The 17782-nt window shown below is 52.1% G+C and overlaps 7 protein-coding genes and 3 non-coding genes across 10 annotated transcripts; 3 read left to right on the top strand and 7 right to left on the bottom strand.

Moving 5' to 3' along the window:
• Nucleotides 1–364: 364 nt before the first annotated feature.
• On the bottom strand, nucleotides 365–2788 carry DTR1 (Dityrosine transporter 1). Its single transcript, XM_062949683.1, has 6 exons — nucleotides 2063–2788; nucleotides 1807–2001; nucleotides 1617–1749; nucleotides 999–1565; nucleotides 713–937; nucleotides 365–648 (listed from the first exon to the last, which is right to left on the bottom strand). Exons 1-6 carry the CDS (start codon nucleotides 2612–2614, stop codon nucleotides 554–556), a joined length of 1767 nt encoding a protein of 588 aa, XP_062796991.1. The 5' UTR covers nucleotides 2615–2788; the 3' UTR covers nucleotides 365–553.
• DIT2_1 (cytochrome P450-dit2) lies at nucleotides 1690–5615 on the top strand. The gene is made up of 6 exons (XM_062949684.1): nucleotides 1690–2594; nucleotides 2653–3634; nucleotides 3704–3945; nucleotides 4022–4393; nucleotides 4446–4940; nucleotides 5029–5615. Exons 2-6 carry the CDS (start codon nucleotides 3289–3291, stop codon nucleotides 5101–5103), a joined length of 1530 nt encoding a protein of 509 aa, XP_062796990.1. The 5' UTR covers nucleotides 1690–2594; nucleotides 2653–3288; the 3' UTR covers nucleotides 5104–5615.
• A 703-nt stretch (nucleotides 5616–6318) lies between these two features.
• On the top strand, nucleotides 6319–8454 carry DIT2_2 (cytochrome P450-dit2; the record flags this gene model as incomplete). Its single annotated transcript, XM_062949685.1, has 1 exon — nucleotides 6319–8454. The coding sequence occupies one exon, from the start codon at nucleotides 6319–6321 to the stop codon at nucleotides 8452–8454; it is 2136 nt and encodes a 711-aa protein (XP_062796989.1).
• Nucleotides 8455–8787: 333 nt separating this feature from the next.
• Nucleotides 8788–8876, bottom strand: QC764_0108790. The gene has a single exon. It is a non-coding gene; the product is annotated as a tRNA-Phe (tRNA).
• Nucleotides 8877–12042: 3166 nt separating this feature from the next.
• Nucleotides 12043–12114, bottom strand: QC764_0108780. The gene has a single exon. It is a non-coding gene; the product is annotated as a tRNA-Thr (tRNA).
• A 36-nt stretch (nucleotides 12115–12150) lies between these two features.
• QC764_0108770 lies at nucleotides 12151–12222 on the bottom strand. The gene has a single exon. It is a non-coding gene; the product is annotated as a tRNA-Thr (tRNA).
• A 290-nt stretch (nucleotides 12223–12512) lies between these two features.
• On the bottom strand, nucleotides 12513–13322 carry QC764_0108760 (uncharacterized protein; the record flags this gene model as incomplete). The annotated part of the gene is made up of 1 exon (XM_062941142.1): nucleotides 12513–13322. The coding sequence occupies one exon, from the start codon at nucleotides 13320–13322 to the stop codon at nucleotides 12513–12515; it is 810 nt and encodes a 269-aa protein (XP_062796988.1).
• A 275-nt stretch (nucleotides 13323–13597) lies between these two features.
• On the bottom strand, nucleotides 13598–13898 carry QC764_0108750 (uncharacterized protein; the record flags this gene model as incomplete). The annotated part of the gene is made up of 2 exons (XM_062941141.1): nucleotides 13598–13622; nucleotides 13684–13898. 2 exons carry the CDS (start codon nucleotides 13896–13898, stop codon nucleotides 13598–13600), a joined length of 240 nt encoding a protein of 79 aa, XP_062796987.1.
• Nucleotides 13899–14066: 168 nt separating this feature from the next.
• Nucleotides 14067–14643, top strand: QC764_700210 (uncharacterized protein; the record flags this gene model as incomplete). Its single annotated transcript, XM_062949686.1, is given in 2 exon segments — nucleotides 14067–14145; nucleotides 14162–14643. The coding sequence occupies 2 exon segments, from the start codon at nucleotides 14067–14069 to the stop codon at nucleotides 14641–14643; spliced, it is 561 nt and encodes a 186-aa protein (XP_062796986.1).
• A 662-nt stretch (nucleotides 14644–15305) lies between these two features.
• QC764_700220 (uncharacterized protein) lies at nucleotides 15306–16698 on the bottom strand (the record flags this gene model as incomplete). Its single annotated transcript, XM_062949687.1, has 2 exons — nucleotides 15966–16698; nucleotides 15306–15910 (listed from the first exon to the last, which is right to left on the bottom strand). Exons 1-2 carry the CDS (start codon nucleotides 16144–16146, stop codon nucleotides 15306–15308), a joined length of 786 nt encoding a protein of 261 aa, XP_062796985.1. The 5' UTR covers nucleotides 16147–16698.
• Between the last annotated feature and the right edge of the window lie 1084 nt (nucleotides 16699–17782).

Below are 17782 nucleotides of genomic sequence, written 5' to 3'. Positions count from 1 at the left end.
CCTTCTGTCACACTCGCTCTACCGACTACCGTGCTACGATCGTCAATGTGCGTTTGCGTTGATCCCGCCGCTCTGGATTCAGATGGCCATGCGACAGTCAGGCCTTGAGTAGCCACTCACCCACTCTAGCCTCGTGGGAAGCCTCGTGGGAAGCCTGTCACTGATCAGCATCCAGCATGCAGTGAGATGGGGTGGTGAAAAAGATCCACCCATGGATGGTCACATTAGTGATGAAGAAGAATGCGCAAGGAGTTATTTTGTCCAATCTTAGTCAACGCCCATCAGCCCAAGCAATGATTATATGGCCGGTCCATCGGACCATTCAGCTCTCCTCGGCCATCTTTCATCTCCCAACCAAAGCCTGGTGCGCTTGCCCAAACCACGCTGTGGGGACAGTAAAATAGAGGTTTTGATTGGGGAAGAAAGATAATCATTAGGCTTTTAAGTTTTTCGAGAGACTTCAAAGATAATTGCAAGGCCGTGAAAGATCGTCGACAGGCGTGTGGGTTATCTTTTTATGCCCCGATATTTTTCCACTTGCCAAAGACCGTTCTTAAGGAACAGCCGCCGGACCTCCGGCTTTCTTGCCAGCCAGCTGCATCTTGGCCGCCCTATCCGCACGCCAGCCAGGGCATTTTAGTCTGAGAACTACAGAAACAATATTAGTTCTCCATTCAAGCCAGAGCTCTGCTACTCAACAAGTTGCACGTACCAATAACCGCAGTTCCAACCAGGAGCAGATCCAAGACCGCCAGCCCCGTAAAGCACCATCCACTCCCCATCTTGGCCACCAGTGTTGGTGTTATCACCGACACAATGGCAGCCCCGGGGTTTCTCAGCAAGTTTCCCAGCGCAAACGCTCCTGCCGCCTGTTGAGCAACACATTCGGTCAAGAATGCTGTAGTGGTGACAAAGACCCAATTCATCCCAAATCCGGCTGTTAAATACCGCTGGTTAGTTTCACGTTGCGGTGGAAGTTATCTGACAGGAGTACATACTCAAAAATGTGGCAAACAAAACTGCTGCTGGATGTTTGCTACCATCCACCATCCATCCATACAGCAGAGTCCCCAACACACAAATCAACACGCCCCAGATCTGGTCCACAAGTCTAAACTCTGGATCAATCTTGGTGTCCTCTGGCAGTTGCTCTGCTGCCCTCGCCCTTCTCCAGTCCGAGGCTCTACCACCAAGCAAACTCCCCACAATCATAGCAATTCCTACCGCCAGAAAGCCAGCGCCGATTCCCGATGGGCCCCATTTGTATCGCTGACTCAGCTCGGTCGGAAGTTGTACGGCAATGGCGAAGTAGGTAGAGTAAAGCATAGCAGTGTTGAAGCTGACGATGCCGATGGGAGGGTAAATGAACAGGTTCCAATACCCTTTGAGGGTTGGGATGGGCGGTGGAGGACCCCTTTCCCAGCTCGGCGCGAGAGGTGAAGACATGGAAGGGGGCCAAAAGAAGATGGGCCGTTCTGTGTAGATACGGCCTCCGCCCACGCGGGCGCGAAGAGTCTCAGGGAGAGAAGAGAGAATCACAAGCCAAAGTATGCCGCTAGAAATCGCTTTGGCACCTCGTTAGTTGGCGGACGCACATCATGCAGGGAAGAACACACCAAGAAACCCGAAAATCCATCTCCAGTTCGCCTCTGCCAATGCACCACCCAACACGGGACCCAGGACAGGACCGCATTGAGGGCCCATGAGAAAAATGCTCATTGCGAATGCTCGCTTCTTCGGCTCCGTGATCTGGGATGGACTGACGTTAGCAAGTTGGCAACGAGAAAGGCGAATATATCTACCCACGTCAGCAACTGTCCCTGCCCCCATGCTAACAACACTAGCACTGCCAAACGCCTGCACGACCCTCAAAAACACCAGTGCTCCGTAGTTTGCTGGTACTACAGCAAGAAGCACGTTCGCCAAGATGTAAATGGCAAGGCTTATCAAGTACAATGGACGGCGACCCTTCCAATCTGCAAAAGTGGACCAGAATAGCGGCTGTAGACGACATCAGCATCTTTGTTGTCTGTTGATGGGATGGGGGAGGGTAAAGGCTTACACCGAACGCAAAAGTCATCATGAACACTGAAACCGTCACATTGATGGCGGTTGGGCTAACATTGAACTCTTTTTCCAGCACCGGCAAGGCAGGAAGATATATGCCTCCCGCCAATGGCCCGAAGAATCCAGCAATCGTTATAACAGACAAGATGAACTTTCGACGGAGAGGGGAGAAATCGGTGTAAGACCTAGACCCATCCTGCTTCGGACTCGGATTCAGGCCCGGCGGCTCGTCTGCTGGTGGCGGGCCATTCGTTAAAGACTCATTATTGGACGTGGAAAGGTGTTGATGGGAGGATCGGAGACCTAAAGGTAAAGATTTTTTCTCGGGAGTATTGTCTGTCGGGGAAGGAGGCAGATATATCGAGGCCGGATCATCATCACGAGCAGGAGGGGGAACACGTTCAACTAGAGGGATTCTGTCTTCGGGAGAATGGGGGCGACTATGGCGGGTACGTGATCTTGATCTTGATCTGGACTGAGAGGAAGATGCTCTGTGCGAAGATTGTCGAGAGCGTCCTATCTGGACGGTGAGCTCAAACCTTACCATTCTGCAGGCATGCCACAGCAAATTGACAGGGCCAATAGGGGATGAACAGGTTTTGTGAACTGAGAAGCAAAATGGAATAGAACAGGTATTCCGTTTTCTTCTACTTTTTTTTATTTTATAAAAAACAGAAAAGGGAGAGGGTTAAGCTGGGTTCAGTTCAAGGAGTTCCGGGCTGGTCACACCGAGAAAAGCGCTACCTAAAGACAACAACCTACTCACAGCGGACTGCCGACCGGCCGCCCGGGCCTCCGACCTCATACTCCAGCACCTCCATAGCCCGGGGTGTGTGAGGGCACAGCACCTGCCGCAGCCTACGGGGCACAGCAGCAATCCATCTCGACCTCTTCAAAAACATACGGCTTCACATCATGCTGAGGTGCAGCTGGGGTCCCGAGTAATACAGGCCTCACCCCCATTCCATCCCTCCAGCCTCGCTGCGTGTTAGCGCTAACCTAGCCCCCCTGCCGCTGCACCTCTCTCCCATTGCATTGGGTCACACGTGCGCTGCAGCGAAATGCGACCTATCTGCGACCAATACAGTGCCCATATATGAATATTCATCGCGTACCTGCTATTTTGAGCGCGACGATCATCTAGGTTATGCTTTATATCCCGAAAGGTTGAACCGCGAGCAGCCGTGAGTCTCATCTTAGATCGCATAGCAGACCACAACAATGTTGGGATTCATTGCAGAGCTACTGCTTCTCGCAGCCATTGCTATTTCCCTAGTCTACTATGTCTTCTTGCTACCACCAAGATACCCCGAAAACATCCCTACCATCCCCTTTTGGGTAGCCCTCATTCCCTTTTTCAAGGATGTCGACCAGTCCGACATTTTTCGTCAATATATCGACAAGTCACTTCGCACTCACGGCGCTGTCAAGTTCTTCTTTGCGGCTCAATGGAATATTTTGGTGCACAAGCCCTCTTACATCGCCGAGATCTTCAAGGACGAAGACCTGTACGAAAAGAGCGGAAATCAAAAAAAGATCTCTCATAGTGTTTTGGCACAGTTTCTTGGTAGCTAATTATTGTTTGCTTCTCTTCAATGAACACAGGCAAAATAGCTGACACAGGGTACCACCTCAGGCGACAACATCATCTCTAGCCATGGTCAAGTCTGGAAGAAATACCAGTCTGTCATCCGGCCAGGGCTGCAACGAAACAATTTCGAGGTGGACAAGATCGCCTTGAATGCCGACAAACTGTGCATGCTCGTGAAAGATGCCCAGTCGCGCGGTGGAAGAGGCCGTGGCGTTGCTATTCAGGAGTTGCTTCAGCGGTATTCCGTGGCCAACTGCTCTGAGGTCATTTTGCAGACCAACTTTGATGCAAGTACATTCTTAGGTCCTTTCACATAACGCTGGAAAAAAGACCACACGTGAGATTAACACTCGGTGCTACTAGGCTCTCTCGGACAACGCACCCATCAACATTCTGCAATCGGCAGTCAAGCGTGAGATTTTCAAGCCCATCTTTATGAACTTTCCCATTTTGGACCAGTTTCCATTTCCAAGTCGGTTACGTGCCAGGAAAACTGTGGACAAGTTTCGAGGCGCCCTCAGGGATGCTTTGATCGAAAGCCACGATCCCTCCTCCGCAAAATCGTCAGCGCCCTGGCCCAAAGATGGATTGGGCCGCCGGCTGCTAGATGCTCACCAGTCCGGTCAATGGGATGAAAAACAGATGCATGACAACTTGACAGTTCTCTTTGTAGCTGGCCAGGAAAATCCCCAACTGTGCCTGATATCCACTCTTTACTTGCTAGCCAAGCATCCTGTAGGTGCACTGTGTTGGTCCGAATGTAAACCAAAGCTGACGAGCTGTTTAGGAAATTCAAGCCAGACTTTACGAAGAACTCGTGTCTACAGGACTTTCAATCCCCGCGCTAGCTCAAAACATTGAAATGCTGACCAAGCTCCCGCTCCTAACTGCTGTTATTCTTGAGAGTCTGCGTCTCTTTCCTCCCATCGGCCAGCTCATCAATCGGCGCACCTCCCAGGACACGCTCCTTGGCCACGCTTCCATTGTAATCCCCAGCGGCACATACGTCGGATACAACTGCTACTCGACAAACCGGGACCCGGAAGCTTGGGGGCCGACAGCAGATCAGTTTGATCCTTCTCGTTGGGGCGGTGATGTAACATCCATCCAGAAGCAGCTCCGGTTACGCAAATCTAAAGCAGAATTTATTTCTTTCCATGGGGGCCGCAGAGCCTGTCTCGGGGAGAAGTTTGCTCTGTTGCAGATGAGGGTCACACTGTGCAAGCTACTGGGGGCGTTCATGTGGATTCTGGATCCGGAGTGGATTGACAGAAAGACACCAGTAGGTCCCGTCTTCTCGCCTCGAAAGGTCACCTACCAGTTACGGGAATCATGCGCTAACTGCAGGCCGCGCTTATCTTTCTATCCAGGCCGGGCCATTGTACCCCAGGGCTCTAAGGCTTGTCTTTGATAGCAGGGAGTTGGGGTCCGAGAAGAAGGGCTGAACGTTGAATGGATCGTTGGTCCCTGGAGAGCGGAAGCGGGCATAACGTAGATTGGGTAGGCGTTTATAAGAACGTGCATGTAGCTTGTCTCACATTGATGATTGTGCCGTACCAAACAATACTCTGGACTCATGCTGCCGTGTGTTGATTATCGTGTTTTCCCAGTGCGCCGAATGTGGTGATATCTTCACAATAGGTACCTGCCTATCATGCAGACACGTCTTGGCGTGGGTATCATGTCGTGGACCGGCATGGCGGCCGAATGCGCACGCTGCTTCCACGTTTAAGTCATCCATGGAATTTGTCAGAGGATCTGAGTACCGAGAAAAGTCGATTGGATTATCGTTGGCGGATGACGGAGAGAGCAGGCCACGGGCCATGCGCGTGGTGCAACGGGTACCGAACAGTTACTCAGGACGACTGGAGATATGCAGACGAGCCAAGCTCAGCCTTCCTGATCACCCACAGGAAACACGACGTCTGCTATCCATATCTGCATTGGTGATTCGGCCGTCTTCGCAGTACACGGCGGTCGCACCGTGACCGAGGCAGGCCGCCCAAGCCCCCCTTTTGACATTTGTACGAGTATGCTTGCGCCTATCTGCATCCACACAGTATGATGGCTCCAGCCCCAGGCAATGACTCGAAGTACCAAGAGCGCCTATCTCGTGCTCGATTGTGGTGCGAGGCGGCTACCAGCCAACTCAAAAAAAGCCCACTTTAGCCCAGTTCAGTCATCAAACAAATAAATGGTGCGCATGTGAATGTATTCAGTTGGCGGACTACCGGTACCCCGCTCCAGCCTGCCCGGCCATGCCCCCCGGCCCGGTCTTGTCACGTCAACGACAAGCCACGGACAGATCTGCGTGATGCCTGCAGCAACACAACGCAGCATCGGCACAGCATCGACAGCTTCTGCCAACCACTCGCCTGCTCTGCCGCCGAATCAACATCACAATCCAGTCTTTTTTGGGACTGTGGCAGTAACACCTCTCAGCCCTGCAGCGGCAACTCTCGGACCCAACAAAACGCTTGCCTTGACCCGGGTACCGGGACAAGCAGAGAAACGACAACAACGCTGCAGGGCCTCCAGAACCGTGGCCTACCTATCTAGCCTGCTGCAACTTGCGGCCGCCAATACCCGGAAGGTCAGGACAGCAGGAGGCTGTTGATACACGTGGTTCTGGGAGAGGAACGTGATATACAAAGGATGCCATGATCTCCTACTTGGTGAGGGCGTGTTTGCTCATCACCCCCCCAGTCTTCACCTACTACACGACATCTGCACTTTGCGCCCAAGACACCCCTTGCCTACCAAGTGCTTTTCAGTTGCTTAGCTTCTGCATCCTCGCCGTGTGTCACGTTGTGCTTGTCCACATCTCTTGCTACCACATCTTCCACCAAGCCGAGGAGCCATTGCGGAACCCTCTCAACTCTCTTAATCCTCCCAGTTCCCCTGTCCCTGCACAAAAGGCACCAAACGTCAACATGGCAATGGTCGTGGAGTTTGGCAACGAAGGCCAGTCCATCTATTTTCGCTATCAAGGTTCCTACCTCCGGGACTCCGAGGGGAACCTTGTTCACTGCACCGGCTCTCAAAAGCAATGGGTTCAGGACAATTGGTCAACAATCCGGTCGAGCCACAGCAAGCCCGATGCCAAAATATACCAATCATCGTCCCCCGATGGTCGGGGCTACACCACCGCCATCATGATTGGAAACCATGGACGTATTGTGGACGGGGACGCGTTTGAAAAATTCTTCGTCGACCTCCTCCTCACCCAGGCCGACCTCACGACCTATACCCTGCCAGTCTCAGCAGCAGGAGAGGATGCCGATATCGAAGCTGTAACCGAGCAGATAGTGGACCTCTTCGACAGTTATCTCAGGTACGACGTTGGCAAGGGTGACCAATGGAAGGTCTCGGGCCGCAAGTATTTTACACAACGGGTGCGCCACTTTACATCACGCAAGGCCAAACTCGAAATGTGTCTTCCTGCATTTCCATGCAAGTCATCCAATCCCGACAAGGTTACTGGCCCAGATCCAGATCGTGGTGAAGAGCTTGCCTTGGAGAGGCTGCACGGTTTTGTCACCGAAATCGAAAAGATTTACATGCCTGGCGCCAAACTCTGGGTTATCAGTGACGGACACGTCTTTAGCGACTGCATTGGTGTCGATGACGGCGAGGTGGACAGGTATACCGCCTTGCTCAAAGATATGAACCGGGAGGTTGGCTCTCATTTCGGGGATCCTGATCGTATAGGCTTCAAGTCTCTCGTTGATCTCTTCCAACTGGCGTCCCGGAACGATGACCTTTCCACTCTAGCATCCTGGCTCAGCCTTCCCCCGATTGAACACCACCTAGACACCAAGATTACTGAGGAAGCCGAGCTCTGTAGGCGGATGCTTGTTGCGGGGTCCGGGCCTCGTAAAGAGGCTATTCGGGCAAAGATTGATTCCAAGGATGCCACAATCACCCGTCTGTACCGCGGCTTTTCCAAGTTCGTGCTCGAGGATCTGGAAAACCACCCGCTGACCCAAAGGATGTCACGGTCCAAGCAAAAGAAGCTGTCAGCCAAGGTGGCCTTCGAGATGATTGTACGCAACCACGCCTACTCCAACCTCGTCGAGATGCTGTTTCCCAACTACATCCGGCTATCCATCCACGCACACAACAATGCCGGTCCCAAGTTTGGCATCCAGCTTGTGGACCCCGCCAAGGTACGGGCCGTCACCTCCCTTTCGGCCGACGGCGAACTCATGACTTCGATCGACTTGCTCCATGTGCCCACCCCCTGGCACAACTGCGTGGTGGCGCTCCAAGGGAGTGAAATGATGCTGATGACCAAGGCCAAACTCGCCCGCGCCGCCCTGAGCAAGGGCTCTTTCACTGGCTCTCTCACCAAAACTGACTCTGGCCGAGCATACTTTGAGCTCACCAAGCCGCCAAAGAGGCCGATTGTGGTCACCATGTCGGAGAAGATTGGGCCCCTCTTCAACAGGGTCTCGACACCCATCCGTTCCTCGCCACAGTTGTTCAGGCGAGCCACGCTTTCCATGTCAGAGGCCATGAAGAGTTCGTCTCCAAGTGTGCTAAAAGCCCGAGGTCTGCAGGGGCCCATGACAGCGGCTCCGAGAGTGGGAAAGAGAATGTTTACCTTTTCAGAAAAAACCGTGGCGGCTTCCAATCAGCAGACCATTCCACCAAATCCAGCTATAACCCCACAGTCCGCCGGAACCAAGAAGAGATATACCTTCTTTGGGTTGTCATCCGCTGCGGAAAAGAGCAACGACGTGGCAGTCGTGACTATTTTGCCGGTTGTAAAATCGCCTGCACCTGTCCTGTAAAGCATGTTAGGACCGGGCTTGGGAAGTCGTAGATGCCCACGAGCCCAACACAAGATCAACAGGTTGTCGTGTGAGAATTTGGGGCGGCGTTTGGGCACATGTTCTTGAAGACAACACCGGGTTTTAGATACTAGTTAATGTTATAAACAACAGGGCTGATAGCACATATAGAGAGATAATGCATTACAGAAAGAATGTCTTAAATATCATAGCGATCTTGTGCTTACACAAAGTGTGAATCATAGGTCGACAAGGCATGACCTCTGCCAAAACATCTGCTGACAACTCAGTTTCCTGGTGACAAAAAGAGGAGGTCACAAAAACAAAAGCAGATGCGGTTTATGTGGATCGAACACATGACCTTCAGATTAAGGATTGAAGTGGACTTCAGTCTGACGCTCTCCCAACTGAGCTAAACCCGCAATTTTTATATTTTAAGTGGAGAAGGGTTTTGATCCATAAGATGCTTATTTGTATTTGCTAGGTGCTCTCTTAATAGCGGTTATCCAACAATGGTTTTAAAATGCTGCGAACAGGCGAGCGGCGGCGGCACTGACACCCGCGTGGTTAGCCGCGCGAGCAGCCGAGTTATATCCAACATCACTCAGAACAACGGCCTATCTGGAAAACTCCTCAGAGAGTTGGGAGGTCTTGTCTTCCTGTCCTGGTCCCTCTTTCCATGCTCGCATCCCGTCTGATTGAAGTGGATGTAGCTGCTCATCACAACAGGGACGTCCAACGCTTGCAGGTAGGTGATAAACGCTCTTTGAATGGGTTGACCGGGACAGATTTTAACTGCAGCTTTCTGTGATTTCTTGCATAAGATACATGGCTGGTTTAGTGTAGCAGCCCCCAAGACTCTAAATTTCTTGCTTTAATACCTACCTACCCACCACCTTGGAACACCTTGGAACACCAGTTGACGACTATTTTAACACCTCTTCACTATACTTAAACAACCTAATAAGGAAACTTTAACGCATTTTAGCAATTTTTAAGTGTATATAGTCTATCTATTAACACATATAGGCCATCTTTCAATACTTATAGACTATTTATCAATACCTGCAGATTATTTTTAGCACCTATAGATTATCTTTTAATACATATTAGCAAGTTTTAAATACCTATAGACTATTTTTTCACACTTATCAAACTTCATTTAACACCTATAGATGACCTTTTAACTTTCGACTAAGCTATCTTTCAACACCTATTAAGTATCTTCCAATACCTATTCATTAACTTCCCACATTGTATTTATTTTACGTCGTCCAGCTTTCTAAGCTGGAGGGGATCTGGGTCTGTGTTGACTCAGGTTTATATGGTGCTGCTGGTGAACATGTCTGGTAGTACTGCCGCCCTTGATATCACCCTGCGCCAGGATGGTGCAGTTATTCATGGTGCCGGTGAAGACCTAAATCATTATCCTAGCACCATCCGGACTGGCCAGCCATACATGCCGGATTTCCAGCCCGGATCTTTGGCTGCATAGTAGCAGCGGCGCCAAACTTCACCAAGTCGCCGTCCATGTTAAGATTATGGGGGGGTCTCAAAACGATAGTTGGTCATGATTGGTGTCCCCTACTGGGCACGGAAGAAAGAGACTGAACTCGAGCATATAACCCATGGGGGGCAGCGCTGTTGTCCACCCAGCTACTTGCTCACATTGCTAAAACCACTCGGTCTCAGCATGAATTGCAAAGCGGCTGGATCTGAAAGAAAGCAGCTGGAGTGTGGGTCTGAACGGGATTCAAAGTCTTTGAATTGGCAGGCATGGCGGGCATGCACTCGCAAGGCGGGCTGATGGGCGGGATTGAGACTCGAAAGTCATGTGGAAGTCTGGCACTCGCCATCAAAAGCTTCATTTCACAAGGACCGGCATCGCCAAAAGAGCAAGAGGAAAGGCCACCTGTACAGTCAGATAGTTTCAAGCGAGGTTAAATCTGAGAGATGGCAGTTGAATTGTGGGTTGTTGAACACGATTCCATAACCATTGAACTGGTAGCCACAGAGGGCTCACACTCCAGAGCGGGGTGATGGGCGGGATCGAAATGCGAAAGTGGTATGGAAGGCTTGCTCTTGCAAAAGCGTCTCGGTCTGAGAGATAGCAGTTGAATTTTGGATTGTTGAGCGGTATCTAAAGCCATTGAACTGGCAAGTAGACGAAGATGATGCCGATTCCTGTGCCTCTACTACCCCTGCCTTACCTGGTCTTCCACCTTGGTGATCGCTCTGTACCGCACTTCCGTAACTTTTTGCTCGTCTGACTGGTGGGCCATTCGTCAGACTGGGCGTACATATTCTGCAATGTGATCGGTAATAGGCCGTGTTAGCCCCGCAAGTTGAACCCGTCCTGATATCATTGGGTTGTGATATGCACAATCATGCAGTCAGTCGTCCCAGTTGATGCCTGATAGGTTGTACCGGTACTGGCTAAACTAGCTGCAGATGTCCATCTGTGAACTGGGTCGCTTCGTCTCCAACTTTGCTCCTCCAGCATCAACCCTCAAGCCCCCAATCCCACCACGCAGGCAACACCACTGGCACCCATCTGCAGCCCTGCTTCTGCTGCCCCCATGCCTCCGTGCTACCAGGAAAATGAGCAATATTGGTCAGTCGACATTTCACATCAGCACCCGCGATGGCTGTTATCTCACCCGTACCTTTTACACTAGCGACAGGAGAGGGATAAAAAGGTTTCTCTTCTCGTCCTGCATACGGCTTGCACCTTCTTTCTCTCAACAGCCGTTTTTCTTCCTAGCGCCAGTCTCCAAAAAAGCCCCATTTAATACCTCTGTTTTCTGTATCCAGTCTGAGCAACTTTCCACTGAATCTGAATCTCGAAAGCAATTCGACCTCTGTACCTATACAACAATTACATGCCCGAATTTTCAGAGCATCTTATTTGAAAACCACTCAGGGCTAGCAAAAAATCAAGGTCTACCACCCTCGTGGCCTATCCAGTCTGAGCAAAACTCGTCGTCATGTTTATACCCCCCCTCGCCTCTGCTCGCACGCTTGTGCCGATTCCCTCACAACCATCCTCCCCCGCACCAGCGTTATTCCCCTCATGGTTGCACCTCTCATTAAAAGCCTCGGTTCTGCGGGCCGATAAACCGATATCGTCCTCACTATGGACGAGCCAGTTAACAAAACGATACTCGATGCAAGAACAGAACATCACCATCGGTGTTGTCGTGGGTGTTCTCGTAACAGCTTTCTTGGTGGGCTGCTTTTACTTTTGCCATCGGTACGGCAGATCGATACGGGTAAGGAGGAGGAGCCGGAGTCGAAGGAGAGGAAGCCGCTACGGAAGCAAAGGGAGCCACATGTCGTTTTCGGCGTCGTCAGGGGAAACTCCTCCGCCGCCACCTCCGCCGCCGCCGCCACCGCCTGCATAACAACATATAAGGGGGAGACCGTAATGGAAAGCAATATTTGTATAATCAGGGTGTAATGGTTATTGGGGTATCTCAGTAAAAAAAGAACGCTATTTGTCTATCGACGTGTCCTGAACATGATATCTCAGAGTATAAAAAGAGCAAAGGAACTGTCCCATCTGTCTCCTGACCCCAGGTGTATGCCTGCCCACAGCCAGAATTGAACTGACGGCCTTGTCATTACTAGTGACACGCTCTACCACTGAGCCATGCGGGCGAGAGAGGTGAAGAGAGGAGAGGAGTGTGAACAGGATGCCCACAGCCAGAATTGAACTGACGACCTTGTCATTACTAGTGACACGCTCTACCACTGAGCCATGCGGGCTCTCCTCTTAAATTGTTGAAGTTCGAGGTGAGGATTTAGCTGTCATGTAGATGGCTGTGGGTTGCAGTGGAGTGACAGTGGTCAGGGTTGTAGCCTGGAGTGGGTTCGGGGGCTCCGGATTGTGGAGATTATCTGCCTGTATCGGCATGTGGGTTTGGTCGGAAACGCCGGGATGCCTGGGCTAGTAAAGCACCAGAGCTCTATCCGATGTGCTCATGGCTGGCGTCGATTTCTGCCGAAAGAACAGTCTTCTCTTCCCTTCGGAAATACTCGTTCCCAACGAGCCTCAGTTACCTCCCCTTCAGCCGTTCCCGATGTCCAACCTTCCCATCTCGTATGGGTCCCAAGCCTCTCGTCCCCCTTTGGAGAGGCTCTTTCTTACCCTCATCTGGTCTGCGCAACCTTGGGTGCAGGTTGCGCATATTGTGAATCCCCGTTTGTATGCTGGCAAGTGAACCTTCCAGCCTCTGAGCATCTCGTACCAGCTCGTCTCTCACCGCGCATTTCCTGTGGTGGCTTTTTGGACCCGAGTTTGCCAGCCTGCGTAGTGACTCGCTAGCCCCCTGCAGCTCAATCGCTGTAGTCTCCAATGCCCTTAAAAGTTCAACATCCGCCTCGGCTGGGCTCTTGTTGCCTCGGGCATTACGTCCATTCGCTTGAGCAGTTTGTGCGGCGGAAGCAGCAGCCTGCTTGGCCTCCTTTCTTCTCTGTATAAGCTTTTTGGCTCCAAAGGCAACTAAACCGACGACGACTTGGCTGATGACGCCGTGGAAATCACTGTCATTGCGGAAGGATGCGTCGGCAGAGCCGTTGTTGTCTCGGTGTTTGTCTCTGTCTCGGTTGTGGGATGATCTGGACCGTTCACCCGTGGATGTTGTGCTGCCATTGCGGCTTGCAGTACGGGATCTTGAGGAGGTTGGGGCTTTGTTGCTTTCCCTCTCTTGTTGGCGTTGTTTCTCTTCTTGTTGTTGCGCAAGCTTGGTGAGAATGAACGGGAGGGCGACCCGGCCGACTTGAGAAAGTATCTCCCCTGGCTTGAGGCCGTCATTTGTACGTTTGGGTGTTGCTTTCGGCGCACGTCTACTGCGTTGTGATGACATTGTGCTGGGATGGTTGGAGCGGGATTCGGGCCATGATTGACATTGCTCAAGTCACTGGCTTTGTATTCAAGGAATCTCGAGTGACGAGGAAACCCGTTTTCGCGCATGGTTCACTTGACTCTCGCAGCTGTTCGTAGCTTTGGGGTCATGGCGTGTGATGTGGGTTGCGTGTGATTTGGCGCTTTCAGTCAACCACCTCGCGTGACCTCGTGACCGAGCCAACCTTCAACAGAGTCATCAGGCAACCGCACCTCTAAGATGCCAACTGATCCTTGCTAGTCCTGTCTCTTCTCATCTTCTCTGCGCTATCGCGTCAATCATTTGTTCGAGATCAATAAACGGTATCACATGTCGAACCTACAAGATAGCCACCGTCACATCCCCCTTGATTTTTCCCTTGAGCTCAATATCCACATCAAGGTCCATCTCAAGTCTGACTGCCGGAGCACCTCTCGAGTTTGGCGGCTGCCTATCGACTTCTTCCTCTTGTTGTGGTGCTGGGTGCTGGACAAGTTGTTTGGACTGACTGTGCTTCTCCATGTCTGGCAGAGAACGGCTTCCTTTATCTTGCAACATATCGCTGAGTACCTTCGTAAGGGTGAAGAATATTTGCCTCTTCAGAGTGGCTAGGCACGCCCATAAAAGAACGGAGACAGAACACAAGAATCAGAAGCGGATGACATCATCGCTTTCCCAGGGGGTTAGGGTTATGAGTGATTAGTCAGCACAAAGTTGACTTCCAGTATGGCCCCACCGCTTCTGAAGCTCCAGATGGAGCTCTCTGGGCTATGCTCTTTATCCCCCGCGATTGCGAATCTCCCCCGTTTTCAAACTTCGAGTGCGCGCGCATCCAAAACCGTTGATCCAATCTCCTCCCTTCCGTCGCTTTTCCATTCGTACACGACTCTTCCCAAAGACCATTACCAATTTCGAAATGGCCGATCAAGTCAAGCACATTAGCTCGCACCAAGAGTTCGACAACCTCCTCGCGTCGAACAAGTATGTCATCGCCGACTTCCACGCCGACTGGTGCGGCCCGTGCAAGCTCATCAGTCCCCACTTTTCCAAGATGGCTTCTACCTTCTCGATCCCCGGCTTTCTTGCCTTTGCCAAGGTCAACGTCGATCACGTACAGTCCGTCGCCCAGAAATACAGCGTCGCCGCCATGCCCACCTTCCTCTTCTTCAAGGAGGGCAACCAGGTTGCCGTCAACGGCCAAGCAATGATCCAGGGCGCCAACCTGCCGAGCTTGAATCTGGCTGTTGAGAAGATGGGGAAGCTTGCCAAGGAGAAGGCTGCCGCCGCCGCCGCTGCCGAGTAATGGCCTGGAGATGGTGGTGGACTGTAGAGATTCCCCCTGTAGTAGTCGACACACACAAATACCTACAACGTCCCAGAACAAGTCTCACATGACCTCGATGCTGTCTTTGCCCTCCGAAACACCGGTAGATCCGCATGCACGCTCCAGCAGGCAGCGGCGGTGTGCTCCCTGGCTGGCCTTCAACGACCTGCCAAAACTCCGAAATCGGCCAGCTCTCCTGAGTAGGCAGGCCATGTCACGGAGAGGGAAGCCGCTCTGTCTGTGTCACCAAGAGCTGGGAATCATAACATGGCGCCATTTGGACGGGTCGTGGGCCTGTTTGCACCCGCCTTTATTGACAGCACTTTGCTGCCAGGAACCGTGTTGCCTCCGGGTAGGTGGCAGCCGTCACTTGTCATCCATGTCGTGTGCGCCCTTGATGGTGTGTAACGGCTTGGTTCAGGGGTCAACAGAGGTTCGCCAGCTACCATGCGGCCATGAGAAAGTCTATTACTTTACATCTTGTCACCTACCATTGGCGTCAACTACCTAATGCTGAGCCGGATCTGACCAGAAAGATGCGCCATGAACAAGAACAGAAATGGAAAGACATCCCCCGAACCAAACGGGTATAATGCGTATCACCAGCCAATATCCTCCGAGCGACCCTTTCCAATCATTGCTTATTGTTTCCCTTCCCAAAACAAGTCGACCTTTCCCCCATCCAGCCACTTCTCCATCTCGCCATACATGCGGTCCCAAAGTTCCCCTGACGCAGTGGGCAAGTCCAAGTCGATTTCGTATCCCAGCCTCGCCTGCGCAGCTCCCAAGTATTTATACCCCTTTGGTATCCTCTCAAGCTCTGCCTTGCTGAACCTCGGCGCCGTGAACCCGTCTACCGTTACAACCTTGTCCTTCTCATAAAAGAGCTTCACATACCGCGTCTTCCACTCGTTGTTGGTCGACGCGTTCTTCTCGACGAAAAAAATGAAGCGGCAGTCGCAGTCAACGTCAAACTCGTACTCGCCCTCGGCTTTTGCAGCGTCATGCGGATGAGTGCCGGTAGTACCGTTGGAGCCGTTGGAAGCAGCGTGAGTTCCGTTGCTGTGTTGAGGGGAAAACTTGAAGCGGTGGGTGATGGTGGCCTTCATCTTGCCTATTGCCCGAGTCTTGTCTTTGCCAAGCTCGACGAGGGTACCACACTCGCGATGCATGATAAAGACGTCCTTCTCCTTGCCGGCTTTGGAGATGGAGATGAACTCATCTACCGTGCGTGGGCCAGACCAAGCTATGTCATTGCTGTCAGTACACAGGGGACACAGTGGGGGAGGAAAAAGGCATACTGGTCCAGACGTAGGCGCCCTCCGCTGTGAAGAGATCGCGGTAGTTTTGCCATTCTGAGGCGTCACGATAAACCGGCCAGCCTTTGCAAAGCTCCGAGACGGCGTAACGGTCGAGAAGATCTGAGGTCTGACCATTGATGTGCGAGTAGAGCTTGGTGTGTGGATCCTGGGGGGACGTCATGGTAACTAATTCGAGGGTGCTGTAGGTATGTACTTTGGTGTGAATGCCTGTGATGAAGTGAGACGAGGTAACCTTGGAACTCAGATGTGCTTGACGGTGACGCCAGACAGTGTTGTAGAACTTTGATGAAGTGGTGGCCAGAAACGACAGCTCGTGGAGGCCGAGCAGGGCCTTCTTATACCAGTGTGCTGGTCCAGCTGGCAGATCGCAACCGGCCCTCCAACGTAATCATGACATGAGTTATCTGTCCCGGCGATACTCACCCCTGGCCCGCTGCCAACTGGTCGAAGTGAGTCTATATTTGGGCAGCATGTGCCAAGCCCCCTTCCTGATGGCTGGAGACCTGGACAGGTGTGGCAATCTGCGGTGAAGCCCAGATAGAAGAAAGGTGCGTTGGCAGAATGCAAGATGTTGCGAGTCTGGGACGATAAGATGGCATGAAAATACCATGCCAGTGAGTAAGGGGCTCAAGGGGGAGGGGTTGGATCAACACGTCACCGCCGAATTACGGATAATCGCTTTTTTCACCTGGAGCAGCAAGACGAAGGGCGGCAGGCCACAGAAGCAAACAACACGGCACTGTTTCACGGGACAGGTCAGATCCCGCCGAACCGCCCGAGCGGGTTCGAGTCCGTGGCCATTGCAAGCCCGCAAGGTTCTCGGGCAGACCGATCAGTCGAGACATTGATGGAATGCCCAGCCGCGAGCCATGTGTCTTGCTGACTGAGCTGTTCTTCGTCTGATAGAATTACTCGGTATGGCCTTCAACTTCCATGTCTGACCAGTCATCCTGGGAGCCCCGCCTTCCTCGAAGCAGGGAGCTTCACCGTTTGTTTGACTATTCAGACAATTGTGTGCGGCTTTGCAAGTGCGGTGAAAACCCCGAATGCTTTCTATTGGTGCGCTGTCAACCCAGGTTAGCGCAACGGCCCCAATGGCCCCAATGACGGCCTTGACAACTAACAGCATCTGGCCATGTTTCTCAATGATGCACGATGCAGCATGTCGCCGCAGGTACCTCCTTGTCATCTCCTGTGGCGGGCCGTAGTCGGAGGAGAAGCCACATTTCCGTAGCCACTCGATGCCGTCTTTAACCTGGTACCTTACCTACAGTTGGACTAGCCAAGATATTTGCTCCCTTCTGGCATTGATCAGCACAGAGTGTGCCTAACAACTCTTTTGCACATCGCGCTGTATAACTGCAGCTCAACAGAAAGAGCTTCTCGAATCCATCAGGCAAAGGCAGGCACGGGCACCTTGTCTCGGTCACCAAAACAGTAATTTGTTATCCACTTATACGTGCTTCTTACTCGCCGTTACCGCTCATTCTGGCTCTAATGCTCGTCCTTTCTCTTGTCCACATTTTGCAACCCACTAGCATCTTTCCTCGACAGTCATAGCAAGAGCTGTTAACGTAGGTGACCTCAGCGACTCGAAAGAGGCGGAGCTATGGGATCCGGACCATCCCGTCATCAGTGACAACGAGGCACAGGAAGGAGTCACCACAAGTTGGGAACTTATCTCCACAAAAGCCCTCTTCTCGGCAAGATGTGCTGTTTGCAGCATCGCCACGCGAAACAGTCGGGCTTGTGACGTCGCTCAGCCAACCCACACAAGGTCTAAACTGACACGCCAG

This window comes from Podospora pseudoanserina (assembly GCF_035222485.1).
Source record: "Podospora pseudoanserina strain CBS 124.78 chromosome 7 map unlocalized CBS124.78p_7, whole genome shotgun sequence".
NCBI lineage: Eukaryota > Fungi > Ascomycota > Sordariomycetes > Sordariales > Podosporaceae > Podospora > Podospora pseudoanserina.
The sequence above is the reverse complement of the archived record's forward strand: the minus strand, read 5'-3'. Positions and strand labels throughout refer to the sequence as shown.

Bases quoted from the DNA above. Each gene is read 5' to 3' on its own strand.
- DTR1 (XM_062949683.1), bottom strand. From the start codon at position 2,614: ATGGTAAGGTTTGAGCTCACCGTCCAGATAGGACGCTCTCGACAATCT. The intron at 2,002-2,062 runs GTAAGCCTTTAC...TGTCGTCTACAG, and splicing joins TGATGACTTTTGCGTTCGGT to CCGCTATTCTGGTCCACTTT. The intron at 649-712 runs GTACGTGCAACT...TTGTTTCTGTAG, and splicing joins GGTTGGAACTGCGGTTATTG to TTCTCAGACTAAAATGCCCT.
- DIT2_1 (XM_062949684.1), top strand. From the start codon at position 3,289: ATGTTGGGATTCATTGCAGAGCTACTGCTTCTCGCAGCCATTGCTATT. The intron at 3,635-3,703 runs GTAGCTAATTAT...GTACCACCTCAG, and splicing joins TGTTTTGGCACAGTTTCTTG to GCGACAACATCATCTCTAGC. The intron at 4,394-4,445 runs GTAGGTGCACTG...CGAGCTGTTTAG, and splicing joins ACTTGCTAGCCAAGCATCCT to GAAATTCAAGCCAGACTTTA.